The 24794-nt window shown below is 40.2% G+C and overlaps 2 protein-coding genes across 4 annotated transcripts in view; one reads left to right on the forward strand and one right to left on the reverse strand.

Moving 5' to 3' along the window:
• Positions 1-4889: 4889 nt before the first annotated feature.
• Positions 4890-11407, forward strand: RNF146 (ring finger protein 146). 2 transcript variants are annotated; one of them, XM_009999110.1, is made up of 2 exons: positions 4890-5049; positions 9647-11407. In XM_009999110.1, exon 2 carries the CDS (start codon positions 9648-9650, stop codon positions 10704-10706), a length of 1059 nt encoding a protein of 352 aa, XP_009997412.1. In that variant the 5' UTR covers positions 4890-5049; position 9647; the 3' UTR covers positions 10707-11407. The 2 variants fall into 2 exon arrangements, with proteins under 2 accessions (XP_009997412.1, XP_009997413.1); XM_009999111.1 differs by lacking the exon at positions 4890-5049 and adding an exon at positions 8056-8093.
• A 4854-nt stretch (positions 11408-16261) lies between these two features.
• The window catches only part of ECHDC1 (enoyl CoA hydratase domain containing 1), a 36772-nt gene continuing 28239 nt past the window's right edge, over positions 16262-24794 (reverse strand). The window contains exon 5 of one of the 2 annotated variants that reach the window (XM_009999113.1): positions 16262-16747. In XM_009999113.1, coding sequence (XP_009997415.1) covers positions 16342-16747 — 406 coding nt within the window. In that variant the 3' untranslated portion in view covers positions 16262-16341. The remainder of the gene's footprint in view (positions 16748-24794) is intronic. The other variant, XM_009999112.1, reaches the window with a different exon arrangement.

Below are 24794 nucleotides of genomic sequence, written 5' to 3' on the forward strand. Positions count from 1 at the left end.
CCGGAGGAGGCGGCGTTCCCTGCCTCTGTAGAACGAGGTGCGCGCCGGGTCGGGGCCCGGATTTCCAGGTTTCGTTGTGTTCGGTAGTAAAATAGGTCAGGAGCATTAGCGGTTGCGTCGTCACGCGTGGCGGAGTCCCCTGGCCAGAGGGGAGCCGCGCTCGGATGCTTGGAGCGGCTCTCCGGGTCATCCTGTGCTGCGCGTTTGTCACTCGCCTTCCAAAATGTCATTGCTGTCCTTGGCGACCGCAGGGGTGGGATGTGTGAGCGCAGGGCGTGCGGGCGGCCCCGGGAGCGCAGCGCAAAGGTGTCAAACGGAGTAACCGGTGGGCTTTTTCAATGGAAAGTGCTTTTGTTTCTTTGCGCTTGACCGTCTGGGCTCCAGCCTTTGGATCGTGTCCCTTTCCACATGTTAAACTGGGACGTGAGAGCAGGTCTGGCTTTTGGTGCAGTGCATGTTGCCGCCACCACTGAGAAATCATTGCAAAATCTTTAGTGAATACGAGTTTTTCATACAAACAAGATAATCAGATTGGCAAAATAGTTAAATCCGAATTAAAGGTTTAACTCTTAGAATGACTTTTCTGTGATATGAACCAGGAAGTGCTGTAGGTTTTGTTACTGGTGGTGTAGTCTGCGAGTATGCATGGAATGATGAAAAGGAGCAGCAGGGAACAGAGCTTTAAAACATTTTGACAGGTCAGTAATGCTGAAAATGCGGTCCTGCTACTTCGTTAGGTACTGCCTCTGGACAGGGGGCTGCCTATAAATGTTACCCAAACCGTCTCTAAAAATGCACTACCAAAATTGCAGTTTGCAATAGTATTGAAGACACGGTGAAATCTGAATATTGATTTGGTCATTTGGAGTAAATCTTGAATATTGAATGCTTGCAGGAACTTGCTTTGTAGTCTTTTGTGGTTAATGCTGTGGTTTCTTTCCCAGAAAGCAGAAATTGTGACAATTGCTACAGTTCAGAATCTGTACTGAGTGAAAGAAACTGTTCTGTTCTTCTTGTTTCCTTGAAAAATATACTGCATCAATTTAGATGTAATTGAACTGTCATTTATTTAGAGAGCTTGAACTGCAGTATTTTTAAAGGCTATTGAACAGCAGATTCCTGGAATTGGTGGGGGAAAAAGTCCTATTGTTGACACTGATTTTTTTTTTTCTCTCTCTCTTCTGTGCATGTTAATCAAGTCTATAAATATGAGGAGATGTTCCTTTACTTATTTTCTGTTTCATAAGCATTGATAATTTCAGATGAACCAGTTTCTGCTGCTTTTTCCACACTACCATTTTGTTTGAGAGACTAACATTTTTGCTCGGTTAAATTGAAATAGGACGTATGCTCAGAATTGAAATTCAGTGCTCCAGCTATAGCATAGGGGAAAACCTCATTTTGAATAAAGATGTAGCAGTTCACTACTGACATGCTTGACTGTTCTGCACTTGTCTGTTCTTCTGTAATTCAGTTCCAAGTGTACATATAAGGGTTGTTTTTTTATTAACATGTAATGTCAAAGGATAAGGAATGACAGGCAACTTGAAGCCTTGGCACAATCAGCAATTCCTGAAGATATTTTAAGTTTAAGAAACAGATACATAAAAGTAAGTAAGAACAGGAAACTGTGAGGTTATTTATCTGTTGTGCTGTCCAATGCCCGGGGACAGTTTAAAAAATACCTGATAGGCTCAGTACCTTGAGCTGATACTGTAATTGACAGTAGCAGGCTGTCAGACAGGAGGGTGATTTTTCCATTAAAAAAAATAAAAACCAACTTCTGTCTTCCCACACGGTTTGGCTGTGATAACTTTTAGGGAAGGGCAGAATTCTAGGGTTCTTTTTCCTGCCTGCCCCTCTAATAATTGAGTTACGAGTTAGAAAGCTTAATGGAAAAAATCAAGTATTTTAATTACAGAAGGGCATTTACTCATTTGAAGTAGTGCTGCAGCTGCTGAGTTTTCAACCTAGAAAGGGGAGAAAATGATGAATTTGTGATAGCTGTTTTAGAGGAAGCTGCACAAAGTTGCAGAATTTGTGAGATCATCTGTCATTTAAGGTAGGACTCCAGTAATTGGCTTCTTTCCTTAGAAGCTGGTGTTAGTTGAATTTACCAATGGTTTGTGCTTGTTTGGTTTTAAGAAGCTAAGTTTTTCCTTACAGAGAAGACTTTCTGTCTTCTGAGGAGCTGGCTTCTTAAACATTTATGTTCCTGGGATATATATTTTTTTTCATTTCCAAAGAAATAGAAAAGTGGAAAAAAATGTGTTTTGTCAGATAGATTACTGGGAATCAGATGGGCACAGTTGACTGAAATGACGGTAAATTATTTTTTTATTCCATCTTGGTCTAGTAAAAACTTGACATTTTTCTTAAGGACAACCTGAAATAATTTTTGGGAAATAGTCTGGTAGAAAGTCCACCAATTCAAAATCGTAAGGTTGGGTGGGAGAAGCGGGTGTGGCTTCTCCCAGCAAGCATCCTGAGAGACTTTCAAGGAGACAAAGAGAACAACAGTTAAATGCTGGCTGAGCCTCAGCTTGGAAGAGGGTGCTGCCCAAATTTAAGTTTTGCTCCTGATAAGTGGGATTGTCCTTCATGTATTGCATCCTGAATGAAAGTTTCAAAATCAGTGTGTGATGGGATGCATGGATTTAGTGAGTATGCACAAGGAACGGGTACTTGCAGGTTGCTACAGATAACGTAACTCCTCATACTACTTGCTTTTTCAGCATAGAAAATTAATTGCCAAGTCTGGAACACAGCTCTTACCCACTTGAGTTTAGAGGAGTCATCTAGGAAAGAGGGAGTGTGTGTATTTAGCCACAAGTGTCTTTTATCCCGTTTAGTAAAATTTTCAAGACTGGCTTATTAAATACATAACAATGTCATGAAGCATAGAGGTTACCTGAAGTCACTTTTTAAAAAGAGTTATGCAGCAATTAGAAAGTTGCCTTACCATAATCCTATAATTATGCTCTAATTGGATTTTTCTAAGTACAATTTCATACCTTGAATATGTGCATGCATTTTTATTTTGTAAGAATTCTGCCAGATCTGACCCAACCTTTTTCTTCAATCTCCACATAACATTTAGTTTTATAATATGTTCCTTCTACTAGTGGATTGCAAGAGGTATCTACCATACCAGGCTTCAGGAGATTCCTACAGAAGTAACAGAAAGACAGCTCCTAAGATAAAAAACTGAACACCACACCCACAGCATCAAGCTTGTTGCAACGGCTTCTTTGATCTTAGGAAATAGAGTATCTTGTGTGAGTGGATTAGTAGAGCCAAAATGTTAATACAGTTGGAGCTTTTTATTTCAGATTGATGAGTGAAGAAAGGGGAAGCTGCTAGAACGATGAGGGCAGAACCTTTTCCCTTTTGAAAAGGTGTGGATAGGCTTGTTAATTTTTGCATTGTTTCCTTAGGAGCTCTTTCTAAAAATAACTGCACAGAATGCTACGTGGAGCTCAGCTATGAAGAAAATAACACAGTTGAGTAATGTGTCCTATGCCGAAATCATCCGAACATTTCACTCTGTTATTAATGATAAAAGTTCAATCATTTGGTGAAGAACTATAGCACAGAATACTATAATACTAACTGCTCCATGTTCTTTTAGGATTTATACTCCCTGAATTTGCTTGACTCTCTACATGTCTGGTGTGCACTATAGTTATACTGAAATTATTCTTTCCTTGAGCAAATTGAAATTTAAGATGTGACATTCTCAGCTCTGCTTCAAATCATTCCTATATGTAACATTTTGCACCAACTGGAAATTGTAGTTCAGATTGCTTAAGAATGTTTAGGGTGTGCGAATGTGACAGTGATATCTAGATGGACCCTCTGCCCTCTCTGAGTTTGCATATTCCCACTTCCCTGCTATAGAGTTATTAGAGTCATTGTGAAATGACTTAGCTCACATTTTGGTTGGTATCATGACTGGCATTACCTGCTAGTATGAAGAGGGGTATATTACCACAGAGATGGGGAGGTCAAGTTGCATCCTTGTCCTCTTTTAAAATCAGAGATCTCATACATTTATTCCATGAATGAACCTTGGAGCCCTTCAGCACTTCAGAAAGAAATAAAGGAAGATACTAATTAATAATATTTTTTTTGTTTACCTTGTTAAGTATCAAATCTAGGTCATAGACTCTGTTTATAAACTAGTGTGAGGGACATGCATATGTAAAATTATAAAGAAAAAAGTGCTGAAGGGTTCTGAGGTTCATTCATTAAATGAAAGCATATGGTTTCTGAAAAAGAGGATAAGGATGTAAGGCTCTGAGCTACAGACTGCTTGAAATGTGGAAAGGACCTAGGGGAAGTCAGCTGTTTGCATGTACTGTTTTCTCCTGAAGCATCTGATACAAGTCCCTGATAAGAGACAAGATACAAGCCTAGATAGTCCTTAGGAACAGTATCATATGGATAGTTTTATAGACAGCTTTTGGAAGCCATTGTGATTTTTTAAACTCTGAATATAAGCAGTCATTTCATTTTTACAGGCTACATTTGCTTAAACATAACATGCTCCTAACTTAGGTCTCATTTCTCCTTTTGTGTACAAGGCCACTTTATGGAAATGAACTATTAACTTATTATAGTTAAAGATAATGGCCTTTTGTAATACTTCAGAAAAAGATAATTTGCTTAAGTCAGACAATAAGATAATTGTCATCAAAACTGTGGGCCAAAATTGATTGGGGAAAAAAAAAAAAAAGAAAGTCTGATGGTATTTTAGTTGAAAATAGTTTGCACCACGTAAACAAAAGGATAGTATTTTTTTTTTTCTGTTAAAGGACAATGGCATTGTATTTTTCTTACTCATACGTCTGTACAACATTGTAATGGTGATACTATTTGCTTTTCATTAGTTTGCAGAGAAGCTGAAACACTGTAGTGTCCCGTTGGGCAGGACAAGTAAGGAATGAGCCAGCCTTGGGAAAGAGGACCTGCCATCCTAGCTGGAGACATCTGAAGAGAGGACATTTTAGTCTTGTGGCATGCTTCAGTAGAAATTACTCAGAAAAAGTAAGCTGTTGTTTTGTTAATGGACTTACACATTTCAGCTCTTTGACAGACTGCTTAGTTGCAGTTAGAATTTGATCTGGAGTTCAAAATTACTCAATTCTGAGGCAATTTGGGGGGAATTTACTTTTTTTTTCTCTCAGAGTCCTAGAGGGCCAAGGATCTTTTCTTATAGTTTTTATACATCACCTCTTCCATATTTTGTGTGTTGAAGGCACTATAGTCTGTGCACCCTAAATTTACAACTTAAACACACATTTTAATATAAAAAACCCCCACCCACAAAAGGATAATAAAGAGGTTGGACCTAGCAGCATTGTAGACTAGTTCGTTCTCAGTTGGCTTTAGACTGTTTATATTAAAAATGCAGTGATCAGATGCATATTGCTCCCTTATTTATACCGAATTGAGGATCTAAGTACTTAAAATTATTTTGAGAACTTATCCATGAGTTTGATTCATTTTTAGCCTCACTATTCAATAATGTAATTTTCGCTGTTGCCAGAAATTAAGGGGACCCAGCTCTCCAAAAAGCAGAGCTTTCCTGTTTGATAACAGTTCTATTACAAAGCCTGTTTTGATTAAGCTTTGTTACAAAATATTACTCATCATTTCAAGAAAAATATTCTCTGATCAGTTTTGTTGAGTTCTTAATACCATGAAGTTGCAATCAAAGTGCTTCCAAAGCTGTAACAAAGCAAAATAGCAGTCCTAGGTGGTTTTCCTCCTTTCTGAAGGATTACCTTTTCAATAAAAATATTCATGCATATCCTTGTACCAGTTTATAAACAAACTCTACAACCTGGATTTGATACTTAAAAGGGTAAACAGAAAAGGATTAACTAGGATCTTCCATTAAAAACAAAAAGTGAGACAGCATCACTTCAGCTGATGGGAATCTTCAAGTGCATGATTGTCCTGCATTCTGAGCACATGCAACTGCAATTGTGCTTATCTTTTAAGAGTTTTGTGTGAATGTGTACTTATCCAGCTGTATTAGTTTTACATGTAATATTTTCCTCTAAGTCATTAAAAATCACATAGGAATTTCAAGATAAGGCATTTACTGCTTTCTTTTCCTGTTCTGCATTGATCTAGAAAGGAATGGAAGAACCCTCCAGTTAGTAAGTGACCTGTTAAGGACAGTTCAAATGTTAGCATTTTTATGCTCTTGGTGAAGAAGGGAGAACTTTCACTCTGCTTTTAGTTTAGTAATAAATTAGCCCATGGAATCTGAATTTGATTTGTCAAAATCTGTTGCATTTTTCATCCCAGCAATCTCCAAAATCTTAATTATGATACAAGACTTGTACAGAAGTTATTTTTCTACAGGTTGTTTTAATCTTTTTTCTGACTGAAAATAATAACCTTATAGAGAAGCAGCCTTTTGTAAAGCTGCAGCATGGAAGTAAAAAATCTCTGCTGCTGTGCCTTTTTGTACAGTAGTATCATTATGGGAGCACCTGAAAATTCAGATCCTTTACCTCAGCCATGGTTAGTGCAAATTCATACATGGATTTCTCTTTTAGCTCTTCTGTTGTCAAGTAATGATTGTGTTGTATTCATGGATATTCTAAAATCTCAATAGCTGTTCTTGGCCCCTTTTTCTAATAAGTTTCTTGTTATAAAACCCTAGTTTTGGTGTAAAATTCTGTTGCAAAAAGTGTGATGCTCCTGAAAAACTTGTTCACAACATTGTTGGCATGGATCTCACAGATAGGTGTGTACTGTACAGTAAAGAGGCAGGTGGTAGGTAATGCTGTGTCTGTATCTGGCATGCTGATTTAAGAACTAGGATGCAGATTTGTCTTTAATCTCAAAGAAAGAAATTCATATATGATACTGAAACACATGTAGATACAATTCTATTCAGCTTCAGGAAAAAATATTTGAGCTGTAGGGCTTTTAAAATAATTGTTTGATAAAAAATGGATTAAAGAGGCATTGGTCTTTCGAGAGGAAATTACAGTGATACAAAGGAACAGACAGCATACAGAAATACATTTTTAAGTAAATAGCACTTAATACATAGGATAAATCTTTTTTTTTTAATTCCAGCATGCATTCATAAGATGTTCAGAGCTGTTGAGGCTTTTACAGTAACACTAGGTATTTTCTCTTGACATGATGCATTTTTCGAGAAATGTGTATAACATTAGAACAGGCTGTCCATGGGGGTTGTGGTATCTCCATCCTTATAGGTCTCAAAAGAGCTCAGCTAGGCAAAGCCATGGCTGATCTAATCTTATATCAAGCAAGAGACTGGACTGCAGGACCTCTAAAGGACCCTTTTGCCCCATATGTCTGTGGTAATTTTGCATGAACTGTTCCTAGCTGTTTGTACAACAAAGACTAGCTTCACTGAAAGGCAGTTTTGCTGAATTTATCAGCCCCGTGCCTTACAGTTTCTTGATTATTTAAATGAAAAAAGGCACCTTTTTTAGGCCACATCCCCCAAAGCAAACTCTTCTCTATGATTTGATATCTGATGTTTAGTTTTGATTGATAATTAATAAGAACAATAAAGGAAAATTACCACGAAGCACACTGTGCAAGATTGCTATGGCAAAAATGTAGTTGAGAAGGCATTTGCATATTTAGGCTACAATTTTCCAACTACAGAAATCCTACACATTGCCAAAGTGACACCATTTATCATTCTCTGCTCTCTTAGAGTTGGTTGCAAAAATCATCTTTAATGGCAGAAATAAGATATGGCCAGAGAAGGGAGAGGCAGTGACTTCGCAAACCAATCAAATCATGATCGTGGGTCTGCTGTGATACACTGTTCCTTCTGTGGGCATACAGCGGTTCCTTTAGGGATGCATTCAGCTATATCAGAGAGTTCAGTGGATCTTTAGGGAAAAAAAAAATAAATCCAGGGTATCTTTTGAAAAAGTCACCTCAGTTTTCAGATCCAGTTCTTTCTGCAGCCCTGTGGCTGTTCTGAGCTCAGTTTGAGGGGTTGTTGTACTGTGGTGCATGGGCTTAGAAACAGCTGGGTGCTGCTGCCAGGCATATTTTCTGCTGTGGAAGCCTAGTCTGAGGTACTGTTCAGGCAATCCATTAATCAAATGGATGATCACCAGTACTGTGAAAAGAGATTATTTGAAGTTTAATGTTTGCAGCTAGATCAACTCTCAAGGAAAGAATCACAGCTTCTTTAAATTTCCTGAGGAGCCTCCAAAGTAACTGGCTGACTTGGAGGTTCATTAATCATCTCTACTTGAAGAAAGAAAAGAGGAAATTCCAAAATTTGTTTTCTAACTTGGTATGATAATGTGCTGAAAATGAAACTGATTAAGATGGATGATTAGCAAAAGAAATTCTCCCAGTACTCAATTTAGTCTGTCAGCTCAGGAAACAGAATGTCAACAGAATCACAGAATTGTCATGGTTGGAAAAGACCTCGAAGATCACCATGTCCAGCCATCACCCCCTCTTCCCCCGAAAAAAAAAAAGAAAAAGCCTGCTAAAGCATGTCTTGAAATGTCTGAAGTTTTCCCTCAGCCTCGTCTTCTCCAAACTAAACAATCACAATTCTCTCGGCCTCTCCTCATAGGACTTGTGCTCCAGCCCCTTCCCTAGCTTTGTTGCCCTTCTCTGAACTCACTTCAGCACCTCAAATGTCCTTGTAGTGAGAGACCCAGAACTGAACACCTCAAATGTCCTTGTAGTGAGGGACCCAGAACTGAACACGGTAACTCAAGGTGTGGCCTCACCAGTGCTGAGTACAGGGGCATGATCACCTCTCTACTCCTGCTGGTCATGCTATTCTTGATGCAGGCCAGGATGCGGTTGGCCTTCTTGGCCAGCTGGGCACACTGCTGGCTCATATTCAGCCAGCAGTCAACCAACACCCCCAGGTCCTTTTGTGCTGGGCAGCTTTCTAGCCACTCTGCCCCAAACCTGTAGCATTGTCTGGGTTTGTTGTGACTGAAATGCAGGACCCATGAGTTTATTTGAGTTGAGCTTCAGAAAGAATGTCTTACCTTAATTTAAGGTAAGCATCTCATTCTGTGCATGTTGAGGTCAAAGATGGTGCAAAGTGCCAGTTTGAGTTGACACACAACACTGATTAAAATCTGTCTTTGATCCTCTGCAGGATGGCTGGCTGTGGTGAAATCGATCACTCAATCAACATGCTTCCCACAAACAGGAAGACAAATGAGTCCTGTGCTAATGCAGCACCTTCCCTGACAGTCCCTGAATGTGCTATCTGTCTGCAACAGGGGCATGATCACCTCTCTACTCCTGCTGGTCATGCTATTCTTGATGCAGGCCAGGATGCGGTTGGCCTTCTTGGCCAGCTGGGCACACTGCTGGCTCATATTCAGCCAGCAGTCAACCAACACCCCCAGGTCCTTTTGTGCTGGGCAGCTTTCTAGCCACTCTGCCCCAAACCTGTAGCATTGTCTGGGTTTGTTGTGACTGAAATGCAGGACCCATGAGTTTATTTGAGTTGAGCTTCAGAAAGAATGTCTTACCTTAATTTAAGGTAAGCATCTCATTCTGTGCATGTTGAGGTCAAAGATGGTGCAAAGTGCCAGTTTGAGTTGACACACAACACTGATTAAAATCTGTCTTTGATCCTCTGCAGGATGGCTGGCTGTGGTGAAATCGATCACTCAATCAACATGCTTCCCACAAACAGGAAGACAAATGAGTCCTGTGCTAATGCAGCACCTTCCCTGACAGTCCCTGAATGTGCTATCTGTCTGCAAACATGTGTCCATCCAGTAAGCCTGCCTTGTAAACATGTTTTCTGTTATCTGTGTGTGAAGGGAGCTTCTTGGCTTGGGAAACGATGTGCACTGTGCCGGCAGGAGATTCCAGAGGATTTTCTTGACAAGCCAACTTTATTGTCACCAGAAGAACTCAAAGCAGCAAGCAGAGGCAATGGAGAATATGCTTGGTACTATGAAGGTAGAAATGGTTGGTGGCAGTATGATGAACGTACCAGCAGAGAGCTGGAAGATGCCTTTTCCAAGGGTAAAAAGAGCACTGAAATGCTAATTGCTGGGTTTTTATATGTAGCGGATCTTGAAAATATGGTTCAGTACAGGAGAAACGAGCATGGACGCCGCAGAAAAATCAAACGGGACATAATAGATATACCAAAGAAGGGAGTGGCTGGGCTGAGGTTGGACTGTGATGCTAGCACTGCCAACCTGGCAAGGGAGAGCTCTGCTGATGGTGCAGACAGCACACCCACACCAGGGGCTGCAGCCGTGCAGCCTCTAGCATCCATTTCTCCTAGGCCCCTGCCATCACTAGATGGTCAGCTGGTGAGTCCTTCAACGCCATCACCAGATGCAAGCAATTCTCTCGAGAACTCTTTTGCCCACTTACAAATAAATGGAGACAGTATGGCTGAAAGGAGTCACAGAGGAGAAGGAGAAGAAGACCAAGAATCTTCATCTTCTGGTAGGGTGCCAGCCCCTGACACCACTGTTGAGGAGACAGAGTCGGATGCTAGCAGCGACAGTGAGGATGTGTCTGCCCACCTTCAGCAGCACCTGTCCTCTCTCCAGCAGAGACACTTGAATGCAACTGCAAGCCAGTCAGGAGTGGATAGACCAGTGGCTGGGGGCGGGGTGGTAAACTCAAGTGTGAGATCTAGGCGGCCAGATGGACAGTGCACAGTCACTGAAGTTTAAATCAAGAGCCATGAAATTCCTGTACCTGTAAATTTTCTGTCCACATTGGCATTGCACTCAAACCTAGCAGTGTGTTTGGTGGGAGGGTGGGGAAAAGGGGAGAAACAGCTTTGGCCTGGTTTAACTTAAGTCTCCTAACATGTCTCCGCTGGAGGACTCTAACTGTAGGAAACTGGGTTGTCCTGTTAATGGTTTGAAAGCTGCTTAGCAATACCCAGTTTTCTTGAAAATGTCTTGTGTTTATTTTGTAGCATTTTCCCCTTGGAGATACTCTATCCCCTTTTTGGCCAATGTGTATCTACTGTACAACTTGAATTGTCTTCATTATCTGACTGTTGCATTAAGTGTCTTACTACTTTCTGCATGGATTGATGTATGAAAAGAATACTAAAGCAATGTGGGAAGCAGGCAAGATGTTGGGTGTAAGGAGGATGCTTAATTTAATGTGAGAAAATAGATGTGAGTTTGGAGTTACAATGTGTTTTTACTAGACAAGAGCTATCATTTGCCATCCTTCAACGGAAATGTAAAAATGCTGTTAACTTTTGTTGCAAATTCTTACCTATACATTCTTCAATGTCATTTTCACTGGCTTTGCCATCTAGTCTTTGTAGTTTTGTTTTTGAGGTCTTTCTTGATCTGTCTCGTTTTTGTTACGGAATTTATAATTTAATAAAACTACATTTTATCAGTAATAATCTTAGATATGCCTCCAGTTTAATTGAACTTTGCTGGAGCAATTTTAAAGAAAACTATCATAAAACAGCTTCCTGTGTTTGCCAAAAAGGAGGGCTGGCTCTGAGTGGTATCTTGAAGTTCTTGCGTCCCTGACTGGCTGTCTCTCAAACAACACTGCAGGAGTGTGCCTTTCTACTGAAAAACCACGAGTTGCAGACTTAACACTCACTTGTTATCTGGTTGACTCACTGCACTCTTATGAAGGGCAAAAGTGTGACACACATCCTTGTTTTAACAGCAAAAATGGTGACATAAAAGACCGTATGTTATCCAGCTTGACCTTACAATAAAGAACACTGATGTTAAGGACTACATTGCTGTTTAGATGATCTTCTTGATCTTCTTCTGTGGCGGCACAGAAAAGGTAGTTTTGTCGTTGGTTTAGAATGTCATCTTCTGGATAGGCCCCAGTTGCTACAAACTGATTTATGCATATTAGAGGTTAGAAGCCAGATGTTGAAAAGCACAGGTTGTCTTTTCTGTCCATGGCAGTTGTTTTACTTTGTTTTTTTTCTCCCTTCAATCTGAGAAATGGCATAATCTGATTCTTGACTCAATCTTTAATTAGCTTTATTCTAAACTCCAATTCTTAATATCCATATCCCTGAATAGAAAGGGCTGGCAGCTGATACAAAAGCACTATGTATCTTCAGACAAATGTTGCTGTAGGCATACAACCATTTGAACGGAATTAAATGGGCTGATTTAAAAAAAAAAATCTGTCCATTTAAACTTCTAAAATGTTCTTCTGAGTAATAATAACTGACAAGTCTAAGCTTGGGCTAGCCCTCCAGTTTGTTTTTTCTGCTCACAGGTGACATCAGTGGGTCAGAGAACAAAGGAAAGTGCAGAGATGAGGATGGAATAAGGAAGATGTCATCCTTTCTCAGCTCTTGATCACAGAGTTTTACTACCCCCTTCTAGTTCCATCAGAAAATAAGCCAGTAGCATGGACTTGAGAAGGAAAGAGGACAATGTTTTTTTCTTCTATTGGTTAGTTTCCAGCTGTCTTACTTCTGTTTTGAGTTAGCATGCAATGGCTATAATAAAAGTCTGACTGCAGAAACCTTCAGTGAGAACCCTTTTGCTACATGTATATATTTTACTTCATGTGAGGGTATGTGCTGTTACAGGAAGCGAGAAACAATAATTTGACTGGCTATATACTTAATTTCAGGACTTTCAGGCGTAACAATCTAATCTAAACAATCAGGCCAAATAATTTTATCAACTATTATCCTTTGGTCAAAAACACCCAAATAGAGATGCCTTTGGCTCCTGCTGGCTGACTGCAGCTGCAAATTACTAAAATTAGTTAAAGTAAGGCTGGTGAGAGCTTAGTAGCCAATCACCAGCGTGGCAAATGCACTCCCCAGATCAAGCTAAGAAGTAGTACCCAGTAAATCCCATTTTATATTTAAACCATTACCTTCAGTAGGAGACATCCTCTGTCAATCTTGGCTAAGCCACAGTCATACTGCATTATGTGGTTTTCTTTAACTCTTTACATTAAGTGATTTTCAACTTGTACAGCATAGCCAAAGAAATTGACAGTGGAGCAGAAGGGAAAGAAAGAGGAAATTAAAATACTAAAATTCTACTGCATTTCTTAATTTCCAGGAGACGAGAAAACTACAGATACAGGAATCCCATGTCAAAGTAAAACAACAACAGCCACACAGTGAACCAAGCACCTAGTTTATCTAAATTGCCCATTTGGTAAATATATTTCTGCCCCTAGCAAATATGAAAAAACATCTGTAGTGCTGTAAGAGCTCCAGTCTCCACCCTTAAAATGCTTGGCACAGAATCCATACCCCCATTAAGCACTCAGGCTGTCCCAGCACAGAGAGGCAAGCAAACAAGACAGGCAATTCACAATGTAATAGGAAACCTAGTTTTCTGAGGAGGGAGCTGGCAAATTAGCCCCTAGGAAATACAAAAGCAAGCACTCCATTTAATTAGGATACTGGGAGTATCAATTTTGAGTACATGTTTCTAATTTATTTGTGCATTTAGTGCTGCTTGTTTTTAGGCTATTTCTGAAAGGGAACAAAAACTGAGATGAAGCTTGTAGTCTTTAATAATGGTAAAGAAAATATAAATGCTCGTCAGCCGCTGGTTACAGGTATTTGCCATGTTAAGATGATAAGTAGATATTCTATGAAATAAAGCACTGAGGTCTGGAATTGTTAAAATGGGATTCCATTTAATCTTACTCAGTCTGAAACTCTTATGCTAGCACTCAGTAATTTAGTTAGGCTGGTTTTCATATGAAGGGCTGTACTTGCTTTTAAAACAGAAAAGAAATCCAAGAATATGGTATTGGGCTACTCGCAAAATCTATGCTCAAAACAAACACCTGTAATTGCCTTCAGAATCTTCTGTAGCTATATTTGATATATTTGTAATTCCAGCTGACCAGAAGACAAAATGAGTTTCTGTAACCTTTCCTGAAAGTGTCTCACTCAGTATTAATTATTTGTCCTATTCTTAGAATCAAACATTGGCCTTTGATACAAATCGGAGGGGATGGTTGGGGAAATGCATTTGCTGAAATGAGAAATAAGCTCATTGTCTACAAATCAAAATGGAAAGAGGCCCTCAATAGATTTAAGCACTGAGTTTAACCAGCTGCCAGCACAGGTCTAGTTAAAAACATGCAAGTAAAACAGATTCTGCTTTTCTGCTACAATTTCCTCCCTTTCAGGTTTGTATCACCCAGTACACAGAATGCACTAATGAGTCTTACAGTCTGACATCTGACAAATGAAAAAATTATTCAAGGATCTTGCTCAGGTTCTAAGCAATTTTCTCAGCCATTTTAAAAACAACTACAGTATTACTAATGGCAAATTTATTCGTTACTAGACATAACTGGTTACCCTTTCAAACACAGGGTTATTTATTCATGACTATGAGATGTGCTATTACTTTAAAAAATGGGATGAGTAGGGACTAGAGAATGCTCTGAAGGTTCAGTCATGTTGGCAGCCTGGAATCACTTGTGAGTCTTGATGAACTTCATGAAAAGCAGAACAGCTTCATTACTAAACAGTCAAGTATTGGCCGACTAGATTAAAACATCTGTACTGCAGAATTAATGGGTTTGAAATCCTTTTTAGAGCATGGGAAAGAATCCAGCTGCACAGGGGACAAAAAAGTTAGTTACTGGGGCAGGTGGGAGAGGCACAAACCAGGTCACTACTCTGTCCCTATGTCTCTATCTCTGTCTATTCTCTAACCTGAAAGTAAAAATTCATTTTTGGGGAAGAAGGATTTTAAATTTTCCAGCAGCAGCTTCAGGTGTGAAGGCAAATAGGTAGGATCAAAAGGGCAGAGTAAGTTCCATGTCCTCCCTGAGGTGCCAGCTCAAAACACATCCCTCTCTCCAGCATTTCTTTTGGTTGCTTCAGGCTATACACTCTCCCTGCTGTGAAAGCGATAAAGTAAAACATCCCCAGCAGGGCTCAGCATCTGCTCAAAAGCTGCAGAATCTTAACAGGCAAACCAGGCCTAATTCCCAAGATCTGCCCCAAGATCCTCAAACATATGTACAGTTACTTCACTGTCTAAAACTCAGGAATCCTGCCATGCTGTAGAGACTGTAACATGGATTTTCGTCCAAGGAATCACCTCTTTTTTCTAAGGTAGCTCATTCCATGTATCTAGAGTTAGTTAAGCCTCATCAGAGTGAGAATGTATGCCAATGCCATGTAGCCCAAAGTTTCCTCCTTAACGTGCTCCCCTGGAGAACTTGGGTCCTGGGCTCACATCTCAGCCTCTGCTAGAATTAGAGATGAGCATCCTAACCAACAGTGCAGCAAACTCCCAGTCATAGATACGTCTGCAAGTTTTTGCTATCATGGATGTTTCATTTTAACAATCATCTGCCAAAGCAGGGACTTGGTGTCAGTTTCTAATTTCTAAAGGGAAAACCCTTCCCACTGACTTACGTAAGTACTTGCATGGTCACCGCTGTGGAGACCAAGTTCCAAATCTTCTGGTCAGCCCAAATATGCCCTACCAGTAAAAAAAAACTCTGAAGTAAGATGCAAACAGATCCACACACACATCTTTCCATAATGCTGAGGTACTCAGACCAGCCAGTCATTTGAGGACATCCCATGTGGGGGCATGATGCGTTATGGCCTTCCAAGATTTGAACTACATTCTATTTACGGAATCAGGCAGGCAGCTTCACAGTGCTCAGCAGCACAGGTCCAGGCTACGGGGACGTGCAGATGTGTGTTTAGGTAGTTGGTTCCTGGAGCAGTGAGAAGGCACACCTAAATGCATTTAAAGACCCAAATCAGTGTCAGTGAATGAGGACTATAAGCTCCCCAGTAAATTAAGAGCTTCTCCCATAAAAAACATCATTAAAATTGAAGTAGCTTTGGATACTTTCTCAGCAACTATACAAAGAACTGACTGAAGATTAAAAAAATAATAATTTCATCAGTTATCATCCCTTCAAAGCTGCTTAAAGACACTGCTCTCATGTTGGGGAATTCATATTTTACAGCTTTAGATGCTGCTGTTCTGCTAACAAATAAACCTTGTATCTTTCAAGCAATTCATTTCTGTACCAGTTAGAAAAAACAAATTATCTCCAAAGAAAATAATCTGCAGCCTCATTCCAAAAGAATTAAAGTTCTATTCTCAGCACAGTATTTATTTACCTTTATGTACTAATTTCACTAATCTCCATTCAGCAAGTAAAGAATCTGCCAGGGATTTTTCTGTGGTTGCTCACCAAATATGTTTGCCTGACACAAATGACAGGAATGTTAATGCCAGTTTAAATGAACAAGTCCTTAAATGATTCCATTTAATGCCTGCTTTAGTGAAGGCTTTGTTTGCAAAAAGGTCAAGAACATTTCTTATTCATAGACGGTCATTTATGTTTTGCTTTTCTAGCCAATGCCTGCAAATTAGCAGGCCCACCCCATACAGTTCCAAAAATGTCCTTCTCTGTTCTTAGGGCAGCTTCCAGTGGTAGCTCTCTTCCCACAGTCACCACCTTTTTTGCTGCCTGAATGATGCTGGCTGGACCCTCTGTGTACTGACTCAGCCAGGCTCGGGCTTCTTCTAATGCTCCAGTTGCATCTGAAGATGACAAGGTTCCCTCAGACAGCCCCAAGTGCAAAGCTCTCTCAGGGTCCACCTTGAGAGCCCCGCTCAGCAGCTGGAGGGCAGCCCCACTGCCAACAATCCGCACCAGCCGGGCAGCTCCTCCCCAGCCTGGCACCAGGCCCATGTGCTTGTGGACAAACCGAATTTCACTCCCAGGCGTCATCAACCTGTCAATGAACAAACACGCAGAGGTCAATCCGTGCACAGTCTTGTGTTCTCAGCTTGCTGCCACTCCATTTTCTGCCTTTTCCTCCCCTCTCCTTCCAAAGGCTGATACAACTTGACAACATGCTGATCACAGCCAGAGTTGGAGAATCTTAATTTTTACACCACACCTGCAAATTTTGGCCCTTCTCAAAATGAGATACATAGGCTGCCACATGTAAAAATGCTTAGTGCCCCTGCTGATACCTGTAGTCAGTTCTACAAAGTGTTTGAAAGCAGTTTTGCAGATAGAGGACACGTTGCGCTTACTCACAATGCCCATACTTGGCAATTTGCCTTGCAAATTCATCTCTAAAACAACGGGGTTTTGGTAAAAAACAAGCAAATTAACACACAAAACATATTTATTAAGATTTGGTGGTCTTAGCACTGATCTTTACTGGAGAGGTTCTGTCAGCACCCTGATGCTTCATTATAGCACAATTTTTTTGTTCTCTCTTTTATGGGGTCTACGTGAATTTTGATTTATAACCGCTCACTACAGCGCGGAAGTCAGGATGGATGCTAGACTTAGGGCTCACAACATATAATAGAATTGCTTTTTATTTATGCTCACAGTATGTAATAGAATTGCTCCTCTCCAGAAGGTAGAGTTGCATTCCTCTTTTCAAAGATTTCACATCTTTGCTTCTTTTCTACAGTCTGTCACCTCCCTGATTCAAGAGCTCACCCTAGGGCTGATTAAGCTGTCTCCCTGGAGGAGCTCTGCTGCAATGGATTATACTGTCTCCACATAGTGTTCACACTGACACATACTAGGCTAATGGGAAAAGCCTTTAGAAATAGAAACATATAGAAAAGATGTACGGAAACAGACCAGTGTTTGCTCTTTCTTAAGATGATGTTCTGCAGTGTGGTTGCTCACTGCTGTTTGTAAGACAAGGGATGTAAATTGCATTTGTGAAGTAGATTAGCTTCTACTTCAAACACTAATTGGTTTTCTGAAGATAAATCTTGTAATTTTGAGTTCTACACGCAAGTCTGTGTCCTAACAATGCAGTTTTCCATACTGAAAACACCAAGGCAAACAGCTTTAAAAGGGGAAAGAAAAGGAAAACCTTTAAAAATGCAACTACTACTAGGAAGTTGCTGTTCCCTAATCTGCTTGTTGTTAATTGTAAGTTTGCTTGGTTGCTTTTTTCCTTTCCCAGAGCACCATCAGCATTCATGCCATACTATAAAGCACCAGGGCTGAAGAGCTTATGCTTTATTCCAGACCCAACACAATGCACAAAGGCAACAGCTGACATGCCAGATTGCATGAAAGCCTTTTTGTAGAGAAAGTGGAGGAAGGCTGTGTGACAAAAGGAAGAGAGCAGAGTATTGCAGGGGAGGAAAGGCTCTGAAGCTAACATTAGTAACTGCTTTCCAAACCCAGCAAATCCCAGGGAGCTCAGGTCTTTCCAAAAGGAAGACTGCAACTATTTTCCTAACTCCTTTACCAGTTCAGCTTACTTTGCAACTTGCTGACAGCCAGTGTCCCATTGGGAAATCAATGATGGAAACATTATTAAAGGTTTAATTCTAGCTATGCAGAGTGATATGAAGCATTAAAAAAAAAAAAGTGGCCATAGGCAGCTAGGCACCTGATGCCAGACAGTCTGCAGGCATTCTCATAAGACAGTCACCACAGGTCGCTAAAACAGGGTTGTGTCTATATGTTTAATCTGAGACTGTCCCTGGCACCTGGGTTCAGGCCTTAAGGACAGGCATTTCAGTGGACATCTTGAGGGCAGTGTAGGGTCTCATCTAGGAAGCTGGGTCAATGCACTCTGAACTTTGCACGGGAAGTCAAACTTTACGTTAGAAGCACAGAAGATCCATCAGTGCTAATGAGAAAAGAGGCTGAAAAGGTTTAGCATATGGGAAAGGCTCTGTTACCTTGCACAGTCTTTGCCTTGCTCTGAGAAAATGGAGCCAAACATGAGGAAAGGAAACTAAATGACTGACAGCTAAATAGAGACTGTGAGGTTGCAACTTCCAGAGAAGATACTGAGGTAAGTGGTGGTCAGCAGAAAGTGTAAAGGTAGTCTTGGGCTGCTTTGAAGCTTAAAAAGGGTATCTATGTTTTTTCAGACTTTTCAACTCCTTAAGTCATACAATTTCTTACAGAAACCACCCACCACAGTTGCTGTTAGGTACACCATTCACTTCCAGTCCCCGTCCCCAAAGAAGCAAAGCAGACCTGAGCTCAGATTTGAAGAGCCATATGCTGCTGCCAAACTATCCCGTGATCAGCCTCTGAATATCACTAGCTGCAGCCTTGCATAAATATTTCCCTTTTTATTTTATGAAAGGATTTGAGTCTACCTTCTGAGACATGACAGATCTTATCTCCCATTAGATTAATTTAAGAAAAGTGCATCAAGCATTACTAAACATAAAGAGGCAGACATAAAAAAACCTGAAAAGACCAAAGTACTATTCTGTTTCTGAGCTGTTTATTCACCTTGTACTGCCCCTGCCTGGGAAGGAATAGTAGATGAATACAAAGTTAACCCTGATTTGCCTCAGTATGCCTGTTCCTAACTTCTAGGTCAAGAAAATTAAAATCTGTGTCTCCTGTATCCCAGGGAAAGGTCATACCCCCTGGGCTCCTAGACATATGCCCACCCTGCCCGAAAAAAAAGAAGAAAATGTGTTGCATGACAATACTGAAAAAAAATATTAAATGTAATTAATGTATAAAGTAACCAAAGACCTTACAAGTAAAGAAACATCCTTCAGAAATGTGACAGATAGCAATATCCTCACAACTTAAATTGGAAATAAGAGGTTAAGATAATATAAGCACTACAGTGCAGCTGAAACCTTCTTTAAGAACACTGTATTTCCATGTTACAAGCACTACAACACCTCTAGGAGGAAAGCACAGCCACCATGGGCCACATCCAATTTTTGGTTAGTCATCTAAAGCAAACAAGAGCTACAGCAAATGTTCCTGCAGTACATTTTAAAATGTTCTCAGACACGTTAAATGTTACAAACCCTCCACCTTTGATCAGAGGATTCCTTCACTACGTGATATCCCATTGTGCCCACCAGCTACCGACTGTCACCTTGTATCACATCACAAGCAATGCACTAGCAGAAAAACTTGTTTGCCATTAACAAAGCAAACTAACAAATCCCATCTTTAAACAGGTACTTGCTTCCTTAAAGGTGGCACTTGCTGTGAATGAATAGCTATGCTTTCCTTTGCTGAAGTATTTCCCAGCTACTTGAAGCTGGAGTATATACAATAGAAACTGAAAATGCAAACAATAATGTATTTTCTCAGTTTTTCATACCTGCTTTTTATAGTACTCACATTACTGAACTGTTCCAACAGGTATAATAATTTTCTTGGGCAGAATTAACATTATATTAAGATTTGTGCTGGCTCTTACCCTCATCATTTCCTGCACTTTGGGGTTTGAACTGTATTCAGCATTCTGACAAGGTACAAGCACTAACAAAGTCTTCTAGTGAGAAACAACTACCATTCTCTCTTTTATGCATTTTATTTTATGCATCCTACCACTATGCTTCTGAAATCCATGATGGAAAAAAGGATGCCTAAAACATTAAACATGTTGTCAGCAACCTGGATTTTGTTCCCATCTGTTCGACTCCCAGTGTCACACAAGGACACAGCTCCTGACTTCCAGTCTTCTCCTTTTAGCTGACATGAGACTGACATACCACAGAGGGAGGCAACCAGCATTGTGCAGTCCTGCAGCACCTGGTTCTCAGCTCTGGTTCTACTGAGACAGGGCAGCCGGAACTGCAGGAGACTACTTTGATGTCTCCACAAATACGTCAGCTTCCTGCTCTCAAGCTACCAATAAATATAAAAAATAAGCAAAGCTTATGCCTTTGGTTCATGGTAAGTTCCCTCATGCATAAGTTCCTTATGCTGCCATGTAGTCCAAAACAAATATACACAGCTGGGAAGTGCAAGTTTCAGAATTTGTCAGGTATGACATTATCTGTGGATGGTGTTTATCATACAAATGGAACTTGTTCTGCCAGGTGGGCAGGAAAACTTGATGACCTTGCTTGCAAGTGACAAAAGCTCAGATGTAACTAGTTTAGGATTTTGTAACTTTGTTTGGCAAGTGCTACCAGGACCATCCCCCACAGCAGCAGCTCTCAAATTCATGCTGGCCCTTAAGTGAGCAAGAAAGCTGGAGTCCATTGTCCACTTCTTCACTGTTCTCTTTTACCTTCTCAAAACTCAAATACAGTCCCTGTCCCATCACTTGACCTTCATGTTACACCTCAGAGTCTCGCTCCATCTTATTTACACTTCTTCAGCATCCCAAGGGGCACAGGAGATATCAGTGTTACTTGTGGGTTCTTGCAGCAAGTATGACTCAGGCAGCAGAGACAGGTAAAATCTGTAAACTGATCTCCCTTCTCCTCTTGCTGATACATGCAAAACTCACAAAAAAAAAAAATAAAAATGCTGCTCTTAACACAGAAAGTGCTGCTGAACACATGCAACAGATGGGATGTTTTTAGTCAACTAGGGTGTTACAGTAAGTTAAAAAAAAAAAAGCAAGGGAGAGTTGTAAATGCTGAATTTACAGCAGTAGAAAAAGAAGTAAACTACCCGTGCCTTTAGCTATACAACAAAAACTCTGATTTGTGATTTAGCAGAAGTACTTTATTTCAGGTTGGCCCAGTGCACCACATAAATCAAGTAGTATCTTCAAGGCAGCATAACACATCCCCGGCTTTGCAAAAAGAAAAAGAACAGTTACTGTGTTTTGTTGTTGTTCCGATGAGGTAGAAGTGGGTAGCTGGATGCAAAAGCATTTCCATAAAATAGGTAAGTCACCTTGAATCTTTTGAATAGACTTTGAAATGCACTGCCATAACACCTAGAGTTCAGTACAACTATAGGATCTGAATATCAGGGATCTCATGTTTTGGCATCATGGCACGTGAAAATAAAGAAGAAGCGTGTGAAAGGGTCTTCAGCCAGCAGCAGGATAAAGCTCTTCCTACAGCCATAAAATGGCCGAGGAAATATGATCAGTGTCTGCAGCACGTACTGGGACCACCTGCCCTGCCCCAAAACCCAAATCCTGGTGGTCTCTTCTGATGCCTCCAGCCTGACCCCTTTGCTGCAAATGCAGCCAGCCAATTACAGACCTTCAGTTCCTTGGCTCAGGCAAGGATGCCAAGAGGTATGCCCTGTGAAGCCGAAACTCTGCAAGCTGGACTGTAAGGAGCAATTAATTTGGACTTCAAGTGGTGTTAGCCTGAAGATTGAACAAGGACCATCACACAGGTACTCAAGCACTGCAGCAACTGCACACGATCTTGAAGGGTTCACGTAGCACATTCTGCAGTTTGAAAACCTTTGGGCTAGCTGCCTTCTCCCCATTTTCTTTAGCATGGCAGGTTGCCCTGCAAGTTTTAGCACCTACCTAGTGCTCAATCCACCTCTGATATCTGCATTTCAAATCTTAGAGTCAGAAAGACACACCAGAGACCATGTGTCTTCCCACTGAATACATCTAAAATCTATCCTCCACACCATGCACAGGTAGATGTTATTGCACATGTAAGAAACTACAGAAACTACATGTAAGAAACTTCCCTCAGCATTAAGATACAAATTCTTGAGGCCTCACACATCAATGTTCCCTTGCAATTTGCAGCAAAACTCATCACTACCTTCTCCACAATCTTTTAACAACAAAAATAATTTAAGTATAGCCTTGAAAACAAGACCAGAATACAAACCACCACCTTGACATCTTCACAAAGCTATGGGAAACCTGAAATTAAGAAAACTGAGTGAAGTTAAGGCTGCAGTTCATTCCTGCAGAGACCTAACGTGGAAACCTAAATATTCTTAGTTAATTACATTACAACATTGTGTTCCAATAGTGACAACTTGTCTTCTGTAAGTATTTAGTCTCTCAAAATATTCTTGGGACCATAAATCTTGCTGGAAAGGCTAGGAATACTTTTATCAGTATTTAAATGTGGAGTATATGGGGTTTTATTTTTAATTAAAAAATCCTAGTTCTAGCCTTGTTCAATATTCCAACACACAATCCTTCCCTGCTTATTACAGAAACTCACCTTAAGTCAACAACTGCACTAACCAGTCATTTTTGCAATAAAAATTATTTTAGAAGCAGTAAGGTACTGTGGGAAGAACATTCTGCAGAAGAAATATGCAGTACTACACTAAAATAATATAGCTAGTCAGCAATGCTGCTGATAAGCAGTTTTCAGCCTTTACTTCAATTTTTGTGACAGATGCTATTAGAATTAGACCCTCAAGAACAAGACAGTCTTCTCCAAAAAGCAAGTTGGAACTAATTAATCCATCTCTGCCTACCGAGTGCAGTGTCTCGATGGTCTCTTTGTCACTGCACCATCAAATAATTACCTAGGTACTCTGTAAGGGGATTACCTAGACAAAACAGTTCTTCTGAAATTCAGCTATTGTACTACACACTCTATCACCCCCAAAAAAACCCTAATTCTCTGAAAATATTAACAAGTGTATTCATACTGAGAAGAGTTAGTCATAATTTCACTTACCTTTCAATCTCACTTGATTAATTGGATAGGCTTTAAAGGATTAAAATAGCCTCAATTATGCATATAACTAGCAAGGAGTTATTTATTTAATTTAGTAGAGTTTTAAACTAACAATGCAGTAAAAATCAGCCAGCCATGACTGTTCTGTGCTTTCCCAGCTCAGATTGCTAGTATTAACTCCCCCTGCTCCTCTCCCATTTCTTGCCTTTTCTGGAGAACCTCTCATGTTTCTGTCCTATGCAGAGAAAGAAAAAAAACATTAGATTACACCAATTGCTGCTTCAGAGCTATAGCAACATGAAGTGAGACCTCCACTGTGAAAATACTGTAAAACCTATAAAACTAATAATTGGTCCTACATGCTTTTGGTGATAGCCTGTGCAGACTGACACCATAAAAACAACCCCATAAATCTTTCCTCTTTCTGAAAAACCTTTAGTCACAAATACTCACTTGACAGATGCCTCAATGGTAACCACTAAAGAACATAAAAGTGAAGATTAAATGCTTTAAGAGAGTCTAGGAAAACTATGTCCCTTGTCCTCATCTTAGATACAACTGCACAAAGTGTCTCTGCAATCCAAAATGTCAACAGGATAAGAGGAGACACTGCACATTAATGATCTATCCTATTTATGAGCTTTCATCTGTAACCTTTACTACAGGAATGCAATGGAAAGAAGTAGGTCCACCTATTACTTTAATAAGCCCATCAGAAAGTCAGCCCCCTTAAATGCTTTGAGTGATTGAAAAAAGAAAACCAAACAGCAAAGCAATAAACCTTCTTTACTTGAGATTTAAATAAGTTAAAATGATACCCGAGAAAAAAAGTTAAAAAACCCCTACTAAGCCTCCCAAGCACACAATGTTCTAGGCACACTTGAAAATTCAGAGTAGGCTTGATGCCAGCCTAAGAAAACTCACCAACACGAGAGCTGACTTCTCTCACAGCTCTTTTCAAATTGCCTTACCGATTATATGGAAGTTTATTTATACTTACTGTATCATTTTGTAGCACTCTTAATGCATCCATTTCCCCCCACTTGCAACAAAAGCTGAGAATCAAGGCTTACATTAAGTAGCCTAGGAGAAAATACCTTGCATCTCCTCAGCTTGTGTTGCCTTTACCACCTTTTTTTGCTGCCTTCCAGCCACATTTTCCAATGCATTTTATGGACCCCTAAGAATCAGGGTAAAAATCCAATCTGAAAATAGACCCTAATTACTGATGAATTTGCTTGAGTAAGAGTCAATGTTCTTCTGGGTTGGCTGGGAAAACCCAAGCAGCTTCTCAGAGGGGAGCAGATAGACCTAAACAATGTAAGATGCACTCCTCAAGGTAAACTTCAAATTAACCACTTATAATATGCTTTCTCACATCACCAAGAATCAAATGAAAGGCAGAAGATAACCAAGTCATGTTTTCATCTAAAGACA

This window comes from Chaetura pelagica, unplaced genomic scaffold (genome assembly GCF_000747805.2).
Source record: "Chaetura pelagica isolate M959 unplaced genomic scaffold, ChaPel_1.0 scaffold90, whole genome shotgun sequence".
NCBI classification, from domain to species: Eukaryota; Metazoa; Chordata; class Aves; order Apodiformes; family Apodidae; genus Chaetura; species Chaetura pelagica.